Source organism: Sceloporus occidentalis, unplaced genomic scaffold (assembly GCF_023333645.1).
Source record: "Sceloporus occidentalis isolate IW3139 unplaced genomic scaffold, rSceOcc1.0.p SCAF_2, whole genome shotgun sequence".
Classification (NCBI taxonomy): domain Eukaryota; kingdom Metazoa; phylum Chordata; class Lepidosauria; order Squamata; family Phrynosomatidae; genus Sceloporus; species Sceloporus occidentalis.
This window is the reverse complement of record NW_028316982.1, coordinates 184618189-184640746: the sequence shown is the minus strand read 5'-3', so window position 1 is coordinate 184640746 and position 22558 is coordinate 184618189. Positions and strand designations below refer to the sequence as shown.

The window sequence follows — 22558 nt, the reverse complement described above, 5'->3', positions numbered from 1 at the left end:
AAGTAATTTAGTTAAAATGTGTTCAGTTAGTCATTTTATATATATACCACTCCCCCCCCCCCCCCCAATTGTGTGAGTCAAGGTGGCTTGAAGAATAAAAAGAAATAGAAATATATAAAGAGGTAACAAGTATTCTTTATAGCAGAATAAAAATTGGAGAGAAAATATACAGAAGACTAGGCATGGGGAGTGGAGGAATCCAGCCTTGTGTAAATGGACATCCATCTGTACAATAGAACTTTTTCTTCCTTCTTTTGCACCCTTCTTCTTATATCCTCTCAAATCTTTTCCAGTGTTGTATTTGTGTGGGGTGAGTGGGAGGCAGAATTGGGCACAATAGCAATGTGTTGAGTATCAAATACTGAGAAGAAATGTGTAGACCTCCATCTATATTTGGCTTTTTAGTCATACATCTATAGTTGTAATTTTGCTTACCTGTCTGTTACATATAATTAGAAATGATGTGATAACCATTCATTTTATGACATAATCCTTGGTAAAATGTTTACTTTCCTGTTTGAAATGCCTAGGTTGAGTCTTCTGGAAATACTTTGCTAACAAAGCTTTCAATGCAGAGCAAAAATTAAAAATATTCCTCTCCTTTCTTTTATTGTTATTCGATCCTCCTGTTCCCCCTTTTTGTTTTGCTTTCCTTTTCTTTCATTCTGCTGTCAGGAAAGTCTGCCTTTGAAGGGGCAATTCTGTATAAGGTGGCACCAACAAAGATTGACAGCTACAGACGATATAACAGTGAGTTAATTAAAAGAAAAAGAGGGAATGCTAAGCTGAAGCTGCTTCTTGGTTCTATGAAATATCATCTGCTATTGAAGTAATGTCCACCCATTGCTCTGAGTCTTGGCTACTCTGTATATTTGTCTGTGAGCTGAAATAAGTCCAGTTTGCTTCCAGTTCCACAGCACATACGTACTGAGAACGTATGCTATTTACTTTCAGCATGTGTATGTTTGTATGTGCAATGTTGGAAAACACCCAAAGATGTATGGAGCTCTGTTGGATATTTAATTTCACCGCTTACCAGGTTGCTGTTACAGGCTCACATCTTTGAAGGGCCTATAAAGCAGAATAGTATGTGTGCTTTGCATGCAGAAAAGCTAATGTTCAATTCCTTGTTTCCATTTTAAAGGATCTTTGATTGCAGTGCTTGAAACTTTTTACTGCTGCTGCTAGTTGGGGTAGACAGTGTGCCAATGGAGTAGACTAGCTGTGGGCAACTGTAATGGGTCTGGGGGGCACTCTTCTGTCCATGGGTCCTTCTGGAGGCCATAGGGACTGCCAAAATTGCAGAAATGAAGGGCTTCCAAGAGAGGCATTCCACCCATTTTGGGCCAACAAAGGGCGGTCCAATGACTCTGGAAAAGTTTAGAGCTACAAAAACAACCTTTGGTATTCCTGAGCTACACTTTGCCTGTTACTGAAGTAGACCGTGAACTAGGCAGACCAATTGTTTGTAAGGTAATGTCATATGTCTGAATGGGAGATGTTTGATTAACTTGTTGGGCACCAAAGTTTTTGGGTTTTGGGGGGGAGGTGTTGTGTGGTTTTTTTAAAAATTATTTTATTGTCAGGCAGCATTGTCCTCAGGAGTAATCTGTTAATGTCTGAATGCTGGAGATAGAGTTGGAGCAAAAAGTGGATGGAAAAGTGGATTATTTAGCGTCTTTTTAAAAAGCACAGTATATGTTCTAATCTTAGCAATTATAGTCTTGTTTTATGTGGTTCTTACTCGTGAACTGGGGCAGTTTAGTAACAGCCAAATGCATTAGAAGATGATAGCAAAGGACTACATCCAATTAGAATAGTTGCTAGTGCCAACTGACGTAAACTCATTGAATCATTGCTGAATGATACGTCAACACTAAATGTAAAATTCCCATTGATGGAATAGATACTACCAGTTGGATCCAGTTGGATTTTACCTATTTTGGAGATTTTCTGGAGCATTTCTAAAATTGATTTATTTAATTTGTATCTTGCCTTTCTCCTACCATGAGATCTTGGAAAAATTACCAAGCTAGGTATAATTGCCATTCTCACCACTGCCTCCAGAAGTGCTTCCAGATAACCAGTCTGCATAGATTTTGCTGAAGCAAGATTTCCCTACTGGTCGGATTTTCACTGCAAAATGTCTATTAAATAATGTATAGTTGGAAGAAGTGCTGCTATTTCATTTACAAAACATAACAAAAAATATCACTGATTTCTTATGCATTTTTCACTTACTTACCCACTAAATCTTGCATATCCCTTAAACCTCACTGCTTTCAGAAATACTGGATAATGTAAATGTAATGAAACACTGATAAACACATGCAGAAAGGACAGTTATTTTGATTTTAAAAATAGCATGGAAACAGTGCTGAGAATATGGCAGAAGAACAGATATAAAGAGATGAAAACCCAGCCTCAAACTACAGAAAATTATATTTAGACTCTGAATGGATGAAGTAATGATTTTTTTCTTTTGTGATGTTTCTTCGTGTAGTGAAGTAAGGGAATCCTATAGGCTCAAAGAAAATTTAAAAGCAAAACAGAAGACATAAACATTAAATTGCAAATATAATAATCTTTTGTTACATTAATGTGGAAAACAAAGTCTGATTAAATTAGATTTTAAAAAATCAGATTCATGTTCTGTGACACTACTAATGACGGCACATGATCCTCTTCTTTCATCACTGAAAGCAAACCAGTAACATCAGATTGTCATGTCTTTTTCTTTTTCAAATTATGTACAACTTCTCCATCCCTATTACGTTTTTTATTAAGATTTATAGAGATGGTAACAGAAAATAGGAATGGTAGGATTGCAGGTTAGTATTTAAAAGGGATAGTTTTGGAAATTCACCACCACAACATCTAGGTTTTAAGATGATCTTGGAATTCTGCCATTGGCTTGCAAGACCATTTCATCTGAGAAGAATCTTGATCTTTGCATGTAGTCAATACTTGCCAAATTTTCCTCCACACAAACTATTAATTATTACATATTTGTGTTTTGCTGTAGTTCTTGGATTCATTAATTTGTGCAAGTCAACTAGTCCTATATGTGAAAGCAACTTACCATGAATTACCTTATCCTTGGTAGTGGATTATATCAGGTCATTCTAGGGTGGTTGGGTCTTAGCTCACCTGGGAGAAGTGGCCTCTTTCCTCAACAGTTCTACAGCTGCTATCCTAACTAGGGTAGACCCATTGAATAATTGCAGTTTATATAAATGTAAATTTACATTTAAATGAATGATAGGAGGTAGACTCAAGAATGGAAAACACAAGGTGGGATGGACTAGAGGGACTGGACAGGCTTTGAAGGGGGGCATCTAGAGAATAATAACTGGAGGGACAAGGAATAATGTAATAAACAGCTACTGGGCAGCATCAATAGTGGCGGGTGACACTAATGCAAGATCTCACAGTGAGAACAGCAGTTGAATCCACAGCTAACACAGGAAGGCACAGGTAAACCTCCCTGTGAGACTCTCTCACCAAGAAAACCCTATGATGAGGACAACTCCAAATAAACAAAAGTACTATGGGACTTGAGCATCCGTGGATTTTGGTATCCTCAAGGAGGTCTGGAACAGATCCCCCACGGATACCGAGGGCCCACTGTATAATAACCAATGCAGAGAAATAGAAGAAAACAACAACAAAGGAAGAACAAGAGACCTCTTTCACAAGATCTGAGAACTCAAACTGAAGGTCAAACCAAGGGCAAGGATTCTGTATGATCAGAAGAGGAACATACTATGCAAACAAGATATAGCAAACAAAATAAAAAGACGATGGAAGCAATACACAGAAGAACTATATAAAAAAGATAAACAAATAATTAATACAGGGAATGTATTAATGCCCCAACCACCTCATTAGAGCTCCAGAGGTATATAAAAAGCTATCATAGAATTTAGAGAGTACAGGTTAAAATTCAGAAAATATGCATCAGTGAAAAGGTTAAAATACTTGAGGATTTAAAAGATGTGAAGAAAGAATAGCATTGAGAAGGAAGAGGTTTATTGTTGTTTGTATTAAGATCTGTTGGAAAATTGGGACTGAAGAAGACAGTGAAATGGTACAATAATCCCCAATTGGCTGTCTCCACATGATCTTTTCTACATTTCTCTGTATGATCTCTTTCTACACATCTTATATCAATGATATATGTGAAGGACCTTTTCAAGAAATTGTAACAGTAATTGGTGGTATTATCACAGTACACAACAACAAAAATGATTTTTGTAATACCTTAACTACCTTCTCTATACATTAGAAAAGGGGATTAGGACTAGCTTTAAATCCCCTCCAATTTGGTTTGTTGGGCATGAAATTAAATAAAAATAATTAATAAATTTAAAAAATATATTTGCAAAAAATGTAGTGGAAACATCCCCCACACTCCCAGATGCCATTTTAGGGGATTTTTTTACACCTTGGGGCCCACAAAAATGGCCACAAGGGGGCACACTTTGGCAGCCTCTGACCTAGGAGGAAAGTAATGTGTAATTTGTCTTAGGACTGGAGGAAAGCAAAGCAGGGGCGGTTGTCTGTGTAGATGTTCCCTAAAGCAAAAGCAAAGTAACTATAGCAAACTCCCTCTTCTCTTTCTCATAGCTCAGGGTAGGGAACATCAGTTTCATCTAATGTGTATGTGAAGCATCTTATTCCTTGGTGGCATAACTTGCTGGGTTTAATATTCTGTGTACAAGGTAACCCTTTCGTGCTGGTGACAAGCTGTGTCATGACATTTGTGAATATGCTTGTCCTCCATGCACCCATTTTTCTTGCCTATGCAATTATTGCAGAAGCCTTTGAAGGAAAATGGGGGGGAAAAACTGATCTTGATGCATGTTGAATTTGTTTGCTCAGAAGGATGTTTTGTATGCAGCCATAGCAATAAGATACCTATTTTCTGTGAAGATGTTCAGTGCTTTTCAGGAAAAACAAGTTATCTTCTAAGTTAATATAAATGAAATTAGTCTTTTTCACTAAAGCTAGTGAAGCCAATCAAGCCGCCTGTCTTGGTTTATTGTATTCGTACTCAGGGTGTGGATATGTGCCTTTCTAACAAGATTGCCTCAGCTAGAGAGGAATGTAATTAAATGCATTGGCAGAGATACAGTATATTTGCTTGCATGTTTGATTAACTACTATTTAGCCTTCTATTTCTTCCTTAAATAAGGTATAATTTTGATTGCATAACTGCTTTGATATGAGTCATACCCGTAAAAGGTCCAATATATATTGTAAATTAACTTCAAATACCATTTGAATAAGATTAATATAATAGCAGGCTCAATACTGTACTTCATTAGTTTTCTTATATACATATACATATACTGCTGTTTGTATGTGTGTTCATGTGTTTGTGTAACTATACAAATTCTCATTGCACCATTCAAAAGTAATTTCTTGAATTTTCAATAACTCCTTTCTTTGGGCTTTTACAGAAGTGTGAAACAAGGTAATCCTAATTGTCTTGGTATGGAAAATACAATATCTACTCCTGTATGTATTTTCCCTCATTTATAAGCTATAATAGACCCATCTTCTCCTATATAAACCTTCACATACACCAACATCATCAGCTGAGATCATGGTGGGGATGTCCCCACTTTTACAAGTTAAATAGATGCCACTGAGGATATAGCTTTTTTGTTGTGTTGCCCTAGCTATGGAGGGCAATCCTAAAGCATATTCAATTTCTGTCCACACTGTTGTTCTGTAGAAACTAGGTGGAAATTATACTGTTCTCAGAATTGTTGATGCCATTTATTTGTGGAATTGTTTGTGGCTCTAACCCGTTCCTTATTGCTCAGTCTAACTGTGGTACTTTGTATTATGATAGTCTTATATCTTAATCTGTTTTAGAGACCATTGGTGGAAAGGTTGGGTGTTACTCTTTTAATTAAAATAAATTTTAAACTTGCAATATAGAGCTGTCACTAAGATAGAAAGTTGAGATGTAACAAAACTTGCATCAAAACAATACTTTCAAAATTGCTGTCTGCCTTCAAGTCATTTCCAATTTAGGGTAACTCTTTCTTGGTAACTTTAGGGTAACTCTTTCTTGGTAAGATTTGCAGAGAGTGTGTTTGCCATTGCTCTAGGGTGGAGAGAGTATGACATCCATGACCAAGTGAAGATTTGAATCCTGGTCTCCAGAGCTGTAGTCCAGTGCTCAAACCATTACACCATGCTGGCTCTCAATTAAACAATACAGTACTCTAAAGAATATTGAAGCTCTAAGATGCCATTTACAGTAGGTAGTAGTTAAGCCAGTGTTAAGGCAAACATCTCTGCTGTATCCAGATAGAAGTCTCTTTATAGTTGGTTAGTCGTCCTTTCAGTAATAGAAAGAAGACTTAGAAGAAGAAGACCGGCCACTAATGCTGGCCTGGGGGGCAGAGTTGGGGTGGGGTGTCTGCACGATGCACACCCCGACTCTTCCCCCAGGCTGGCGTGATGTTGCAAGCTGCACTGCACAGTGTCACAGTTCTCTTCTGGCTCTGCATCTACATGATGCAGTGTTGAAAAACTGCAGTGCCAGCAGCTATGGTGCCCTTTTCAGGGCGCAAAAAGGAGCCACTTTTTGTGGCTCCTTTTTGCACCACAGAAAAGTGAGTTCGGGGCCACAGCATGTAGTTGCCACAGCCCTGATCCATTGCTAAAAGGGGAGGTCTATACAGCCCCTTTGTCCACACACTCACAATTGTTGTGTAGGTAGATACCTCATGCCAGTTATCATTAAATTCTGCATTAGCACAGATAAATGGATGACCATTTTCTTCCATATGAAATTACAGAAGGATTTATTTCAATTAGAATGTTTCATATTGTAATCTTATACATCTCCTGAATGATTTTTAGCTGTGTATCATAAAGCTATCCTGACATCGGCCAGAAGAAACAAGCCATGCTATTTAAATAGATCACACAGTATATTTAAATGAAGTATTCACATGAGACAGTTTTTTTTAAAAAATTCATTAGTGTTTTTGACTTTGGGCCAAAACACACTGCAGAAATAATCCAGGCAATTGGACTTGATGGCCCTTGAGGTCTCTTCCAACTTTGTGATTCTGTGATTCTATGGTTGAGACTACTTTAACTGCCCTGTCTCAGGGCTGGGGAATCCTGGGAATTGTAGTTTATTGTGGCACCAGAGCTCTCTGACAGGGAAGGCTAAATGTCTTACAAAACTACAGTTCCCAGAAACCCCTAGCATTGAATCCTAGCAGTTAAATCAGCCCCAAACTGGATTATTTTTGAAGTGTGTTTTGGATCTGGGAAAACATGAAACTGTATCAGAACTCTTAGACTATAGGAATAGCTAGATCATGGATGGGGTGTATAGAGCACCCCAGATGGATTCCACTTCAAATAAACCCTAGATAGTATGTGCTGAAAGCTGTAGCCCAACAGCATTTGGAGAGCCAAATATCCTCCATCCTAAGTTTGACGAATTATCCCAAGTGTTACTGTACTGCTATATTTTCCCTCCAGCCATACTTAGCTTTTTGTCCCAGTAATTAAAATATGGAGTTAGATCATTTGAGCAAGTAGAAATGTTGACTATGTGCCATGCTGTGGCTTTAATTCCAAAGCAATCAAGATTAGCAACTCCATCCATTTCTCATATTTCAGTTTGTAAAGGATCTAAGAGAATAATTGAGTATTATTGTTGTTGTTGCTGTTATAAATGACATTGCCTATGTGACCTACTACATCATCAATAACTTCAGTACACCAGATATAGATTGCTATGAAGTCCGTTTTGCTAGGAAAAAAGTCTATCCTCCTGTATATGAAGACTGATTTGATGCATGAAGTGTACTGACCTGGTGCATGAGGTGTTGTTTTGCTTTGCATTCTTCATTGCCAATTTGTAAGTCTTAAGATTCTCCTTCCTTTGTGGCAGGTTTAAGAGATGCTACAGGCTCTGAAAGTGATGGTGGTGATTCCAGCAGTACGAAATCAGAAGGAGCCAATGGATCAGCAACAATTCAACCCAAAAAAATTAAGGGGATTGGCTTTGGTGACATTTTCAAGGACAAACCTATAAAGTTACGACCAAGGTCAATAGAAGTAGATAATGATTTTCTGCCAGTTGAGAAGGTACAGTATGTAACTTCATTCATCAAATATGCTTGGACCTTCTTGGTTTATTCCTTCCTTTTGGCTGTTGCATTTTATCCTCTCCTGTGCCAAGGTTACAAAAAACCACTCCTTTAAAATTGTTTTTCCTCCCTTACAATGGATCTGATCTGATCTGTACATATGTGCAGCCTTTTTTTATGTGTGTTCTTTGTATGCTGGCACACGCCATTTCAAATTATGATATAAATTATGAAGGTATAGCTATTGTGGGAGACCAAAGGTGGAGGATGTCTGTACATATTTTGGGAAACAGTGATATGAAGTGAAATTAACTTAACCAAATATGATGGAAATTGTAGAGGAAAATATCTGGTCCACCTCTTTTTAGAAAACAAAAAGTGTTGTAAAAGTGGGAAGATTTACAAAGGATCGTGAAGGTTACAATATAGCTATAATGAATACATTAGTGTAAGCTTGGTCTAGTATGTTGTGTCCTTGGTTGTCAGTAAAATGTTCTCCACCTTTCTTTTGTGTAGCCTCAAATGGATCAGTGATTCCTTGTCCACCTTCATTGTTGGGGAGATTATGTGACATATTAAGAAGTAGTTTGCACTCTTGATTTACATGCTACTTACTTTCTTTACTTATGTGTCACTGAATCTGAAGGGATGGGAATCATGTGCCCACCTACCTCCGATGTTGGTGGATGGCAACTCACCCCACCCCTAGTCAGCATAGTCATGGAGATGGATGCTTGGAGTTGCAATCCAACATTATGTGAAGGGATGTCCACCCATGTTTTATCTTAGTTATCTGAAATGTGAAATGTATGGTTGTTGTTTGTAATATTTTATAATGGTCATTGTGCCTTATACAAATAAGTTGTTGTCTAGTGAAACTAAGAAACAGTGTGCCAAGTAGTTTAGCAGGAAACGATGTGCGGCCTGAAAGGAGTTTGCTCCTTAATTCTTAAGTAAGTTGTCTCTGGTTTTGAGTTCCAGTTGACAGTCAGCACAAGTAATGTAATCAGGACTTACAGTCATTCTATATATTCTGCCCCATACACTTAGGTCCTCTGGCAGACATTTACGCTAGTCAGCCAGGACTAGATTGGCAACTGTCAGCCAGAGGACTTTTTCTTCAGCTGCCCCTAGACTGTAAAATGACCTGCCAGTAGCTGCATAGACTGTCTGAATTAAAAAGAGCATTGAAGACTAATCTCTTCTGGCAGGCTTATCCAGGTGATTTTTAAATTCTGAATTTTAAATGATGAATTTTTAGATGTAGATTGCTTTAATACATGCAGATCTTATTTCTCCTTTTAAATTGATTGTGTTTTAACCAATGTTTTTTAATTGATGTTGTTTGTTTGTTAATTGTTCTTGTCCCCTGCCTTGATTCATGGGGAGAGGTGGGTGAGAGTTTATCAGACAAGGGAAATTGGAAGTATAATCCAATGGCAATCTGAAGGCAATCATGGGGTTTAATGTTATTGCTTGATAACCCACTACATGCAAATTCAGGCAATGGGAAGTCAGTCCAAATGCAATCATGTAGTTTCACGTTATTGTGTGATAGACTGCCACACACAAATTCGAGCAATGGCATGCTATTTTCAGGCAATGGGAAGCCAGTTCAAACCCAATGGACATTAACATAATTGCGGTAAACTAGCGACTTTAAGTGAATGTGTTCTGGCCCCACTTTCTTTTCACTCGAATTTAAGAGAAATTCCTCCCATTTGATAAACTCCATCATCTCTAGTCCTCAGCCAGTTGCAGTGGGAAATCTCTATGATGCGTAGACAATTTACCATTTGTGCATCACTATGGCATCACTCATCTACCACTTTAATATAGTACTATTAGTTTCTAAAAGAGAGTCACTGTTTGAGGTCTTACATATAGATATTTTCCATTGGAACCACAATATTTTACATTGCCAATAACATCTATTCACCCTGAGCAACTACAGGTATTCTGATTAACAGTGCTTTAATTCCCCCTAACTACATAGTGCTGGTCTCAATTTAAAAATAAATATTCTACTTAAAGTATTCTTTCTCTAAAAAAAAAAAAGAAGGAACAGAAATGAAATCATGTAGGTTGATAGTCATAAACATCCATTGATAGTTTGTGGGCAGAGTATGATTAATCCAGTTATTGTGTGGGATAGAATGAAAAGCATACTGATGAGAGTATGTATGGCAAATTTTTAAGAATTTACCCTATGGATGTGATAAAATCTATTCAAAGAGTTTTACATATATGCATGTATGGTTCTTCTTCGTGGTCTCTGCGAATCACACAAATGGGTTTATTCTGCGCCTGCGCAGCAATCCTCGGAAACTTCTAGAATCTCCGGGCAGAAAGCAATGTATCTTTCTGCTACTTTTTGGCGGTAGCCCCGCCCACCCATATATAAGGCCCCTGGTGGCCCGCTCCTCTTCAGTTCCTTCATTCCGCCACGCTAAGCAGCTCAAGGAACTTTGCTTGCATCTTGTTGCTCTTTTCACAATTGAATCTCTGGCATTTGACCTTCGGACTTTCACTTGACCATTCTTCGGACTTTCCCTATCGGCTTGTCTTCTACGTGATCTTTCGGCTTGACCTCGGACCGGTAACGGACTTGATTACCATGGCCTCTTTCAAGCAGTGCACTAAGTGCGGGGTGAAAATCCCTAAGGCCGATGGCCATGAAAAATGTGTCCTTTGTTTGGGGGAGTCCCATATTCCTGGCAACTGCCCCCACTGTAAAGCTATGTCGGCCCAGGCCCTAAAGAACAGGGACCGGACACTTAAGGCTGCGCTCTACGAGAAGGTTTTGAGCCAGCCCAGTGGTTCTGGAGACGCGGACGCTCCCAGGGCCTCCAAGAAGAGAGGAGACAAACGCTCCGACCACGAGAAGAAACGGGCCCGCTCTTCATCTCCGCCAGCCAAGAGCCGTCGCAAGGGCCCTCCAAGTATGGTCTCAGTGCCTCCGCCTGAGTCGAGGCCAGCACCGTCTACATCCCCAGTGGCCCAGCCGGCGAAAACCTCGACTCCGGTACCGGTGTCTTCCCGGATTATACCCTTGGAACCCAGGGTCCTCCTTGCGAGCCACCTCTCTGCACCGGCGGACGCCCTGCAGATCGTGGACTTGGGTTCGGAGTCTGAAGGGGAGCTCCACGACTCCGATGCTCCCCTATCCCCACAGAGGGCTAGACCCCGTTCTCCTTCTCCTGTGGTAAGACCACGTCCCGCCAGACGGGACACAGAGCGCCCCCGCTCCCCCCCGAGGAAGGATCGGGCCGCACTAGGGGCTGAGGCGGATGCCGCCTTAGATCCGGACCGTCCAGACTCAATGGAACGGGACCAGGACCTGTTTGATGCCTTCCCAGATCTCGTCTTCGATCACCGTACCGGACAGTATCTTATCCCGGTAGATCCATCCCGCCTACGGCGCAACATCCGGGACTGCTCACGAGACCGTCGCCACACTGATGCCTCCCACGGGCTGGATGACTTGACCACCACCGACTTGTCGCCCAGGAAGCGTAGCAGATCTCCATCAATATCCAGATCAAGATCCCCACGCTCTGCGTCACCTTCCGACGATGACGAGGCTCCATTCGTCCCGGAGGGACCTGCGGTTCCGTCCCCTACAGACGACGTCAGGTCCTTCGCCGACAGGGTAATCCGGATGGCGGATGCCCTGAAGTTAGAAGTCGCCCACCCCGAGGACGATGCCCTCGACCCGGTGGAGAGGAGGATCCACGGTTCCGCCCCAGCTCCACCAGCCTTGGCATATCTCCCATCGCTAGAGAAAATTGCCAAACGCTCCTGGGACGCACCGGCCACCATCCCGTCGACATCCTGTAGGATTGAGAACCTCTATCGGGTCACTCCTTCGGCACCTTCTTGGCTCTCCAACCACCCTAAGCTTAATTCGGCTATCGTGGAAGGAGCCCAGTCCACCTTCGTCCCAAAGTCCTCGTCTTCTCCAGTCGACAAGGACAGTAAGAAACTGGATGGCCTAGCTAAGAAGTTTTATGCTTCAGCGGCCCTGGATTTGAAGGTGGCTAACTATGCGGCCTACATGGGGGCCTACGTGCAGTACCTCGTAGAGAAGATGGACCCCACCATCGCTGACCTGCCGGATGACAGGAGGCGGATGATGTCTGCACTCAGGAATGAAATCCACCTGATAGGCAGACAGCAGATCATCTCCGCGAGGCACTCGACGGACTGTGCATCAAAGGTCCTCTCTGGCTCCATAGCCCTCAGGCGATACGCGTGGCTCCGGTCTTCAGACCTCACTCCACAAGCGAAGGCAGCCATAGAAGACATGCCCTTTGACAACTCGGGCTTGTTTCACCGGGACACGGACGAGAAACTCAGTTTCCATTATAGGATGAAGACTGCCGCCAGAAAGCACGGTATGTCATCCTCCGCTTCCAAGTCCCCCCGACAGAGGTACACTAGTCAGCGCCCCTGGCATCCAGGCGGCCACTACCGCTTCCAACCACAGGACCGTCCCTACCATCAGGACACTCAGCCTCAAGGCCAATCCTCCCGGTCACCTGCCCCTCCAACCGACAGGCGTCCATCTTCCCAGCCCAGATACCAACAGGGCTATAGGAAGAAGGACGGTAGGGGCAAGAAGAGATTCTGATGGGTTCCGGCGCACCTCGTCACCTCCAACAGGCTGAGCCCCTTTTTTGACACCTGGGCCGCCATTACCAGTGACTCTTGGGCACTTAACATTGTCCGTAGGGGCTATGCCCTAGAGTTTTCCCAGCTCCCACCAACTGGAGCTTTTGTTTCCACTGCCCCCTCGGACACCCTTCTTGACGAAGTGCGCATTCTTTTGGACAAAGGCGCCATTGAACCCGTCTCCCCTTCTGACTTCAAGCGCTGTTTTTTCTCTAGATACTTCACCGTACCGAAGAGAGACTCTGGCCTCAGACCCATAATGGATCTACGGGCCCTTAACAAATTTATCATTTACAAAAGGTTCAGGATGGTAACCCTTGCTTCTATTCTACCACTCCTGCAGGAAGGCTACTGGTTCGTGACTTTGGACTTGAGGGACGCCTATTTCCACATTGCGATCCTGGAGGACCACCGGAGGTTCCTCGCCTTCGCCGTCGGCCAGAAGGCCTACCGGTACCGGGTCCTTCCCTTCGGCCTTTCCACAGCTCCCAGGGTCTTCACCAAGTGCATGGCACCCGTGGTGGCGTACCTGCGTCAAAGAGGGATCACAGTCTTCCCATACTTGGACGACTGGCTCCTCACAGCACCCTCCAAGGACATCTTACTCGGGCAACTCGAATTCACCCTATCCCTGCTGCAAGCACTGGGATTACAAGTCAACTTCGACAAGTCCAACTTGACTCCTACCAATCGAATAGACTTCATAGGAACAACACTGGACTCCGTACAGATGAGGGCATTCCTTCCAGAGACAAGGTTCCAAACCCTCTGTACATCTCTGCAGCCCTGCCTCCGCCAAAGATGCCTTCAGGCCTGTGCCGTGCAAGTCGCCATGGGACACCTAGCCTCTACCACTTTCGTCACACCGTGGGCCAGACTGCGCCTCAGACCCATTCAATCTTGGTTTCTCTCCGTCTTCGACCCCGTCCGAGACACGGCTACCAAGTTGCTCACCATCCCGAGGACTGTACAGAGGTCTCTACGATGGTGGCTCCAATCCGACAACGTCTGTGTGGGGATGCCATTTCTACCCCCTCAGCCAGATCTCTCCCTGACTACGGACGCCTCCCTGCAAGGATGGGGCGCCCACACACTGGACCTTACAATAAAGGACAAATGGTCACCGGCGGAAGCTACTCTCCACATCAACGTCCTGGAAATGCTTGCCGTGGAGAAAGCACTCAGAGCCTTTCAGTCGGTCCTCGCGGGCAAGGTGGTACTTCTTCTCACCGACAACACTACCGTCATGTACCACCTCAACAAACAAGGTGGTACAAAGTCGAGGACTCTGCTGTCAGTCACCATCCGCATTTGGGAATGGTGTATAGAACACAAGATTCTGCTGCAATGCATCCATCTGCCCGGCAACCAGAACGACCTTGCAGACCATCTCAGCAGGTCACCCTCCACTTGCCACGAGTGGAGACTGCATCCAGAGGTGGTGTCCCGACTCTTCAATCGCTGGGGAACCCCCCTCCTCGACCTGTTTGCCTCCCGGCTGAATGTCCACACTGCAAGATTTTGCTCACGGTACAGAGAGCCAAGATCGGAAGGGGACGCCTTCCAGTTCAAGTGGACTCAGGGCCTCCTGTATGCCTTCCCTCCGTTTCCTCTGATCACACGGGTCCTCTCGAAGATGTTGGCAGACCACACGGACGCGATCCTGATAACCCCGTGGTGGCCCAGGCAGCCTTGGTTTGCTCTGCTCCTACAACGAGTGCAAGACCATCTCCGCTTGGAGCACCGGCCCGACCTGCTATCTCTCCACGACGGACAAGTCCACCATCCCGAGATGCAATCTCTCCCATTGGTAGCATGGAGGATTCGATCCTGAGGACACTGCCATCCGGTGTGCAGGATATCATTAAGGCAGCACAAAGACCATCCACACAGAGGTCCTATGCCTACAAATGGGATAGGTTCCTAACCTTTCTACAAGCAAAGGACATTCCACCATCCCGTGTCTCCATCCCGGTAGTCCTGGAATTCCTTATGACTTTAACAGGCGCAGGTCTCTCCTTGAGTTCTATCAAGTGCTACCTGTCAGCCATTTCATCTCACTACCTTTTTCAGGATAAACCTTCCCTGTTTGGGGATCCTCTCATAAAGAGGTTCCTTAAGGGATTCAACAATTTGCATCCAGCGATTCTAGACCCTACACCGCAGTGCTGTCTAGACACCGTCCTGGCACATTTGGTATCCAAGCCCTTTGAGCCCTTAGACACCACGGACCTGAGACTCCTGACTTGGAAGACGGCCTTTCTGGTAGCCATCACGTCAGCCCGCCGAGCTGGTGAACTGTGTGCCCTGAGGATGGACCAACCATTCCTTCGTTTCCATAAGGACAAGGTGGTGCTCCGTACAGACATCACTTTCTTGCCTAAGGTGGTGTCTGCCTTTCACATCAACCAGGACATTGTTTTGCCGACTCTGGCTCCCAATCCGACCACAGACTCTGAGCGCCAACTCCATGCCCTGGATGTCCGCAGGGCGCTGGCGTTCTATTTGAACAGGACTGCTGCTTCCAGGCGTTCAGAGAGACTTTTTGTGTGTTACTCTGAAGCTAAGAAGGGGTTGCCGGTGTCACCGCAGAGGTTCTCCAAGTGGGTGGCCAACGCCATCCACCTTTGCTACGAACTGGCAGGGAAGCCTCTACCAGGTCGGATTAGAGCCCATGCAACTAGGGCGGTAGCCGCATCCTCAGCTTTTTTGACCGGGATCCCCCTTGAGGATGTGTGTAAGGCAGCTGTCTGGTCCCAGCCATTGACATTCATTAGACATTATAGGCTGGACGCAAGGGCCAGGCATGATGCAGCCTTCGGGAGGGCAGTGTTACTGTCTGCCATGCACTAACCTGTCTACTGTAAATAAATCACTCAGGTATTAGTTTGCATATTTATTGTCATGTGACTGTTTGATCTTGACACTCCCTCCTCCACAGACTACAGCTCGCTAGTCTAAACCCATTTGTGTGATTCGCAGAGACCACGAAGAAGAAGAACAGGTTGCTCACCTGTAACTGTGTTTCTTCGAGTGGTCATCTGCGAATTCACACAAACCCGCCCATCCATCCCCTCAGTGTCTGCTCATTTGACAACGCTTGTTGCCGCGCTGATTAGCGGCTCATTCGGAACTGAAGAGGAGCGGGCCACCAGGGGCCTTATATATGGGTGGGCCATATATAAGTTGCAGAAAGATACATTGCCTTCTGCCCGGAGATTCTAGAAGTTTCCGAGGATTGCTGTGCAGGCGCAGAATAAACCCATTTGTGTGAATTCGCAGATGACCACTCGAAGAAACACAGTTACAGGTGAGCAACCTGTTCTTTTTCCCCTAGCTGCCTGATTATAACCTATGCACAAAGCTGTCAGGGCGGGTTACAACAATAAAAGTACAAAGCAAATAAACAATAAAAAATAAAAATAAAATAATGAAGCAATTCACAATAGCAATAAGTAGCAAAAAATACATAGCAATTCACAGCAGCAATAAAATTAACAAAGCAAATTACATAGCAATAAACGAACAAAACAAGTAAAATAGAAAATAACCCCCATTCTCAATCCCCCACCCCAATCCTAAAATCTTAAAACATTACAATCTAGGACCATAGGGAGAAAAAAAACAGCTGGGCTCCTGTGCCTCCAGAGTCTCTGTGCTGGTCCCCGGTGTTTTCTGGGAGAGGCAGGTGATTCATAAACACCTGGACGACTTCAACAAGAAATAAGAAACCCTTAAAGTAAACAGAGTTTGGCTACCAATCATGAAAAACACCAAAATCAAGACCCAGCCCATACAAATGAAAACCACCCAGCAGACAATGCTTCATTAATTAAATAGACACCCTGAGGCCTTCCCATTTAACAACAGACCAACACACAGATTAACATGTAAACCACTACCTCTCAACCAAGGGTCACACAGTGTGTGTGTGTGTGTGTGTGTGTGTGTGTGTGTGTGCGCACACACACACACACACACACACACACACCTTACTCACTCGCATGCCAGCATTTTCTGAAGAGGCTAGCTACAGATACTGGTGAAACGTCAGGAATAAATTCCTCCAGAACATGGCCACATAGCCCGAAAACCCCACAAAAATATATGGATTCCAACCAAAAAAGCCTTTTGACTTCACGTCTGCTGCCTTTTGTCTCTTTTCATAGCTTGCTTCAGTTGCTAGTTGTTGTTTTTAGTATACCACATACCTCCCTTCTGCAATTTCATCAGCAGTTCTACTTTCTCGACTTGTTTCAAAAATTGTTAGTTTAGGGATTTCACAAAATGTCAGTTTGAATACCTGTTTAAAAAATACTCTGTCTGTCTGTCTATCTGTCTGTCTGTCTATCTATCTATCTATCTATCTATCTATCTATCTAGAGTTAGTTTTGAAAAGATGATTTTCCTGTTTTAAAACTGAAATGATACAAGGATCTGCATATTGTGGAATTCAGAGGTATACAACTTCTGAGGATCCAGGGTCTGTTAATATTCTCCCCTTTCTCCACTGATATATCCATGCTGAAAAAAAATATAACCCCCTATGATTTGCAGAGGGATATTATCATGCTCCCCAAATGCCAAATCATTCATTTCTGAGAGTGTGATTTGTTAGTTTTCTAAAATGTGCTCCCCCCCCCCCCCCCTTCAGCCAAAACCAGGCAGATGGGAATTACTTAAAAAACAAATCACTTCTGGGGCTGTAGTTTGCCATTTGGAAGATTTTTTGTTTGTTTCTTTACTTTGCTTTGTTTTGTTTTTGAGCTAGGGGCACAGTCAGAGGGCTTCATGGAGGAGCACATGCAGCCTGTGGCCCACACTTTGCTAACTCCTGTTGCAGATAGGTAGAATTAGAAAATGAGCACAGAAGTTTCAGTCCTCACAGAAAAAATAGTAACAGAAGTATCCTAAGTATTATGGGTGCCTTTGAGGGAATGCTGGAACAAGTACCAAGATAAAAAATGAACTGTAAATCAATAATTTAGTTTACAGCAGTAGAAAGTCAGAATTATATGTGAAAACACCATTTCCCACTTTATACTTTATTTATTTAAATATTATCAATCACTATTCCTGAAAGCTCCTAGTAGATGGGGAAAAGATAAAACTAGAAATATAGAAACAAAACATGATGACTTAAAATTAAGGTTAAACAACTAAGTGAACAAATGAACAAAATAATAAATGTCAACTGAAAAGTAGAAATTTTGTAAAACTTCAGCAGAATAATAGAATTCCTTACTTCCATCATCAGGTCATTCCATATTCTACCCTAATCCTATCCAACCATTGAACAGAAAAGGACTTGCAATTAACATTGAGTTAATATTGGAAAAGTTTATATATCATTCCATTGTATACAGTATAAACCATAAAATTGTTGGTATCTTCATTTGGACATGAATGAAAAGATGTAGCAAAGGTAATTGATGCAAAGCAGCCTATTTGTTGTTGTTAACTGCCCTCTAGTAGCTTTCGACCCATGACAACCCTGCTGATGAGACATCTCCTAGGTGTCCTGTCTTCCACTGTTCTGCCCACCTCCTGTATACTCCTCATCTCTTTAATACTCGTCATTTCTTTAATTGAGCCCATCCATTTCACATGTAGCCTTCCTCTCTTTTTACTTCCCTCCACCTTTTCTAGCATTATTTCTTTTTTCCCAGTGATTCATGCCTTCTCATGATGTGTCCAAAGTATGACAACCTGAGTTTTATCATCTTGGCCTCCAGGGATATTTCTGGCTTGATCTGCTCCAGGACCCATTTGTTTGTCTTTTTGGCTGTCCATGGAATCCTTAGCACTCTTCTCCAGTACCACATCTCAAATGAGTTGATTTTCCTCCTATTCTTTCTGGCACTCCTTTTTGGGGTGCAAAAAAGCAGCTTTTCTGCCGCAGCGCTGGCTTTTCAGTGAAAGACTTAGGGAACTGGGGATGTTTAGCCTGGAGAAGAGAAGGTTAAGAGGTGACATGATAGCCCTATTTAAATATTTGAAGGGATGTCATGTTGAGGAGGGAACGAGCTTGTTTTCTGCTGCTCCAGAGAACAGGACCTGGAACAATAGATGCAAGCTGCAGGAAAAGAGATTCCACCTCAACATTAGGAGGAACTTTCTGACAGTAAGGGCTGTTCGACAGTGGAACAAACTCCCTCGGAGTGTAGTGGAGTTTTCTTCCTTAGAGGTCTTCAAACAGAGGCTGGATGGCCATCTGTCGGGGATGCTTTGATTTAGATTTCCTCATGGCAGGGGGTTGGACTGGATGGCCCTAGCGGTCTCTTGATTCTATGCTCCTGTGGCATGTGACGTATAAATGCTATGCCTCCAGAGTGCTGCAATGCTGCCTGCCATCTGGTCAGGCAGGTGGTATGATGCTGGCTTGGGGGTGGTGTCTGGGTGTGCAACATCTAAATGCCACACCCTGACACCGCCCCACCCCAGCATATTGTGTCGGTCTGTTTTGCCTCAGATCATATTTTGGAATGATAACTGGTTTTGTTTTCTTCTTCAGTTTTACTCTTATTTTTGATACAAGTAATTTGTCATCTGTACCACTGTCAGTGCCTGGTCATGTCTTGGCTACCAGTATGGAGTTTCGCCATCTTTTATTTCCAATTATATAATCTATTTGCTTTTTGTGTAGGCCATCTGGTGAGGTCCATGTGTATAGCCTTCTTTTTAGCTGGATGGAAAATGTGTTAGCAATGAATAGGTTGTTGCCTCTCTCTCTCTCTCTCTATATATATATATATATATATATATGTATGTATGTATGTATATATCAGCCTGTGTGCGTGTGTATTCATATGTCCGCTCCTGTGAAAAGAAACACATCTTCAATTTGTATTATTTGAAACCCTGAGTCAGCTTGAAGGGCATCCTCACACAGAATACTGAGGTCTGTAAATTATGGAGGAATAGATCAGTCATAACCACAAAGGAAGAATGTTTTCATAATAAGTAGTGCTTTTGGCAGCAACATTTACTGACTCCTCAGGAAGCAAACTTCTATGTCGAACTCATGGTCTCTTAAAATAATCAGGTGAGCACTTTTTTACTAGTAGGGCTGGGTATAAACGTATTCAGTAAATTAAGATGCAGAAATAATAGCTTAAAAATAGCCTTTAAAGCAGCTGAGATCCCTGGATCAGCCTTTCCCAACTAGCAACTTTCAAGTGTGTTACACTTGACGACCCCCCCCCCCATGGCACATACAAAAAGCACTAGGTATGGTAAGCCTGATATAGAGCATCTTTCCCTACCAGTATTAGCTTCATTTTATGTGAAACGTTCGGCCTGTCAGGCATTTTAGGATAGAACTTGCATAATCCCTTACCAATGGTTATGCTTGTTGAGGCTTCTAGAAGTTGATATTCCATACATTTAGAGCACAAAAGATTTTCCACACCAGCAATTGTCCTTTGTATTCTATCTGGCAAAAAGAAACAGGCCCACAGTAAAAACAGAAACTTATCTAATTATTCTAATGTGAACCTCAGCTTCTCCAAGACCCTGGGAAGTTTACATCCCACTTGAAAGGGACAAACAGCATTGACTAAGCCAATTAAACTAAGTGTATGGTCTCTGAGTTGTGATAGGCATAGGTCTAGTGAATCTTTATAACACAAGGATAGCAAAGCTGAATTTCAACAGGATAAAAGCATCTTTGGGTGGTGCTTATCACATGACTTTGTGTCCATCCTGCTGCTGCTTTGCATTCCATCCGATCCTGGAATACTCCTCTCCATTGGTGGGAAAAACCCATTAATGATTCCCAATCACACTGGTTTTTCCGTTGCAAATTTCTTTGCAATTTCCACTTCTCAAGAAGTCACATGGTGTCAAAGGGTTCTGCTCCTTCTGTGCCTTCCCTTTACAGCTATAATTGTCACACACACACACACACACACACACACAAACACATCCTAAACATGGCTTCTTCTTCTACTTCTTCTCTTGGTCTGTCCAACGAAAGAAAGCAGGAGCAGCTCCAACCCACCAGCCAAATCCCACCAAAACTTGCAAAGCTTAATCAGGGTCCCAAATATGACAGCTCCTTTTATCTCCACCCCTGCCCCCATGTGCTCTAACGCCTCATCTCCTCCATGGTCCTAAAGGTTGCTTGGTCCCCTTATCTTTCTTGGTTGCCAGTACTTTGACTGAAGGCCACTTTGCCTCACTGTCCCCCTGGATCTTTTCACCACCCCCAGGTGGGTATGCCGCCCACTTTGGGAATGACTGCATTTCAGCATAACCCACTTCATCAGATTTGTGTTACCTTGTATTACAAGTTTATATACTCAGAGTTGTATATTGGAGAGTTGGGTTGTAAGCTGTGAGGTCAGAACTAATTGAAATGCTGAAAAGTGCAAAAATGGTAATTATTTTGGTAACAATGGCCATTCACAAGACAGTTGTTTGAGGACAGCCTAAAATCCTTACTTTGGTAAGCTAAAATCATGCATGTGGTATGATTAAAAAGTGGCGAGAACAGGGAGAGCACCAGGTTAGGGAAATTTTTTGGGAGGAAGGGCTATGATAGAACTGGGGTGGGCAAAATGCAGCCCCGATTTTGTGGTCCTCAACCACTCCAGACTCACTGGATTGCCTCTTCCTGCTCCCCACAAAATAGTTCTCCTGAAGGTCTCTGATTCAACTTTTAAATAGGTTTTCATTTTTCAAAAAGAGAGGTGGAGTTAAGTTCTAGTTTTTATTTTCATTTTGGGACAATCTTTGCAGTCTGTGAGGCCCCCAGAGGGTCATGGGGCAACCCTCAGGGTTGAATTGCTGTTGTGTATATGCCATATTTAGTATTACCCAAGCCACTGGAAGTGGCTGTCAAATAAGAATGTATGGTGTTTATAAAAGAAGGTGACACTATAACAGTTCTACCCATTACTTTAGATAAAAAATAGATGGTTGAAACAGTAACTGCAATCTGCTTTCTGTGTTGCTATATAGCAGTAACATGAGGGCCAAGGCTTGACCTGAGAAAAAAGGTACTTGACATTTAAATTGATAGCAGATAGAGGATATTCAGCCTATTAGACTGATATATTTGCATTACTTTTTTTCAAAGTTCACTGAATGAGCTACTTTTTTTAAAGTTTGCGTCACAAACTAATGTATGGGTCAATACCAGGATGGACAAAAGTGTAGCCCATACATTATGTGTGGCCGCATGGTCCCCCAAATTTTTGCACATTTTGCTGATAAAACCCTCCCTCAAGCCTTTTCAGGGCTGAGGGGCAATTTTCCATGTTTGAGGAGGTTCCCCCAAACCAGAAATGATTTTTTTTTGGGGGGGGGGGCAGGGAATCCCATTTAAGTCTAAAACAGGCTGGTGAGAGGGGACAGAGTGTGGAGGACACAGGGAAACATTTTCAGCAGTTAAAAAATATCAAAATTGGGTCACAGGGGTATTTGTTTACTCTAGGCGTAAGGTAGTTACCCATATCTGGTAAAATGTAAAGCAGAATTTATTTAGAACCCTTGTCACATAACTATGTTGACAATTTGGTTATATAGTTCATTTTCTGTCCATACATTTATTGTATATACTTGACTATAAGCTGACCTCACATATAAGTTGAGGGCAGGTTTTGAAGGCAGAATTATGGATTTTGATATGACCTGTGGATAAGTCAAGGGTAAAACTTAGCAGCATGTAACAAAGGATGTAAAGGATGAAGCAAAGGAAAATAATGCTAAAGATCAAAAATGTTGACAGGCATAACTGTTTGTGC

General features: G+C 42.8%; 1 protein-coding gene across 4 annotated transcripts in view; it reads left to right on the top strand.

The window, feature by feature from the left end:
- The window catches only part of SH3KBP1 (SH3 domain containing kinase binding protein 1), a 203267-nt gene that overhangs the window by 109862 nt on the left and 70847 nt on the right, over positions 1–22558 (top strand). For 3 of the 4 annotated variants that reach the window (XM_089511710.1, XM_089511712.1, XM_089511713.1), the window contains 2 exons: positions 676–750; positions 7937–8133. In XM_089511710.1, the coding sequence (XP_089367836.1) occupies positions 676–750; positions 7937–8133 (272 nt within the window). The remainder of the gene's footprint in view (positions 1–675; positions 751–7936; positions 8134–22558) is intronic. The other variant, XM_089511711.1, reaches the window with a different exon arrangement.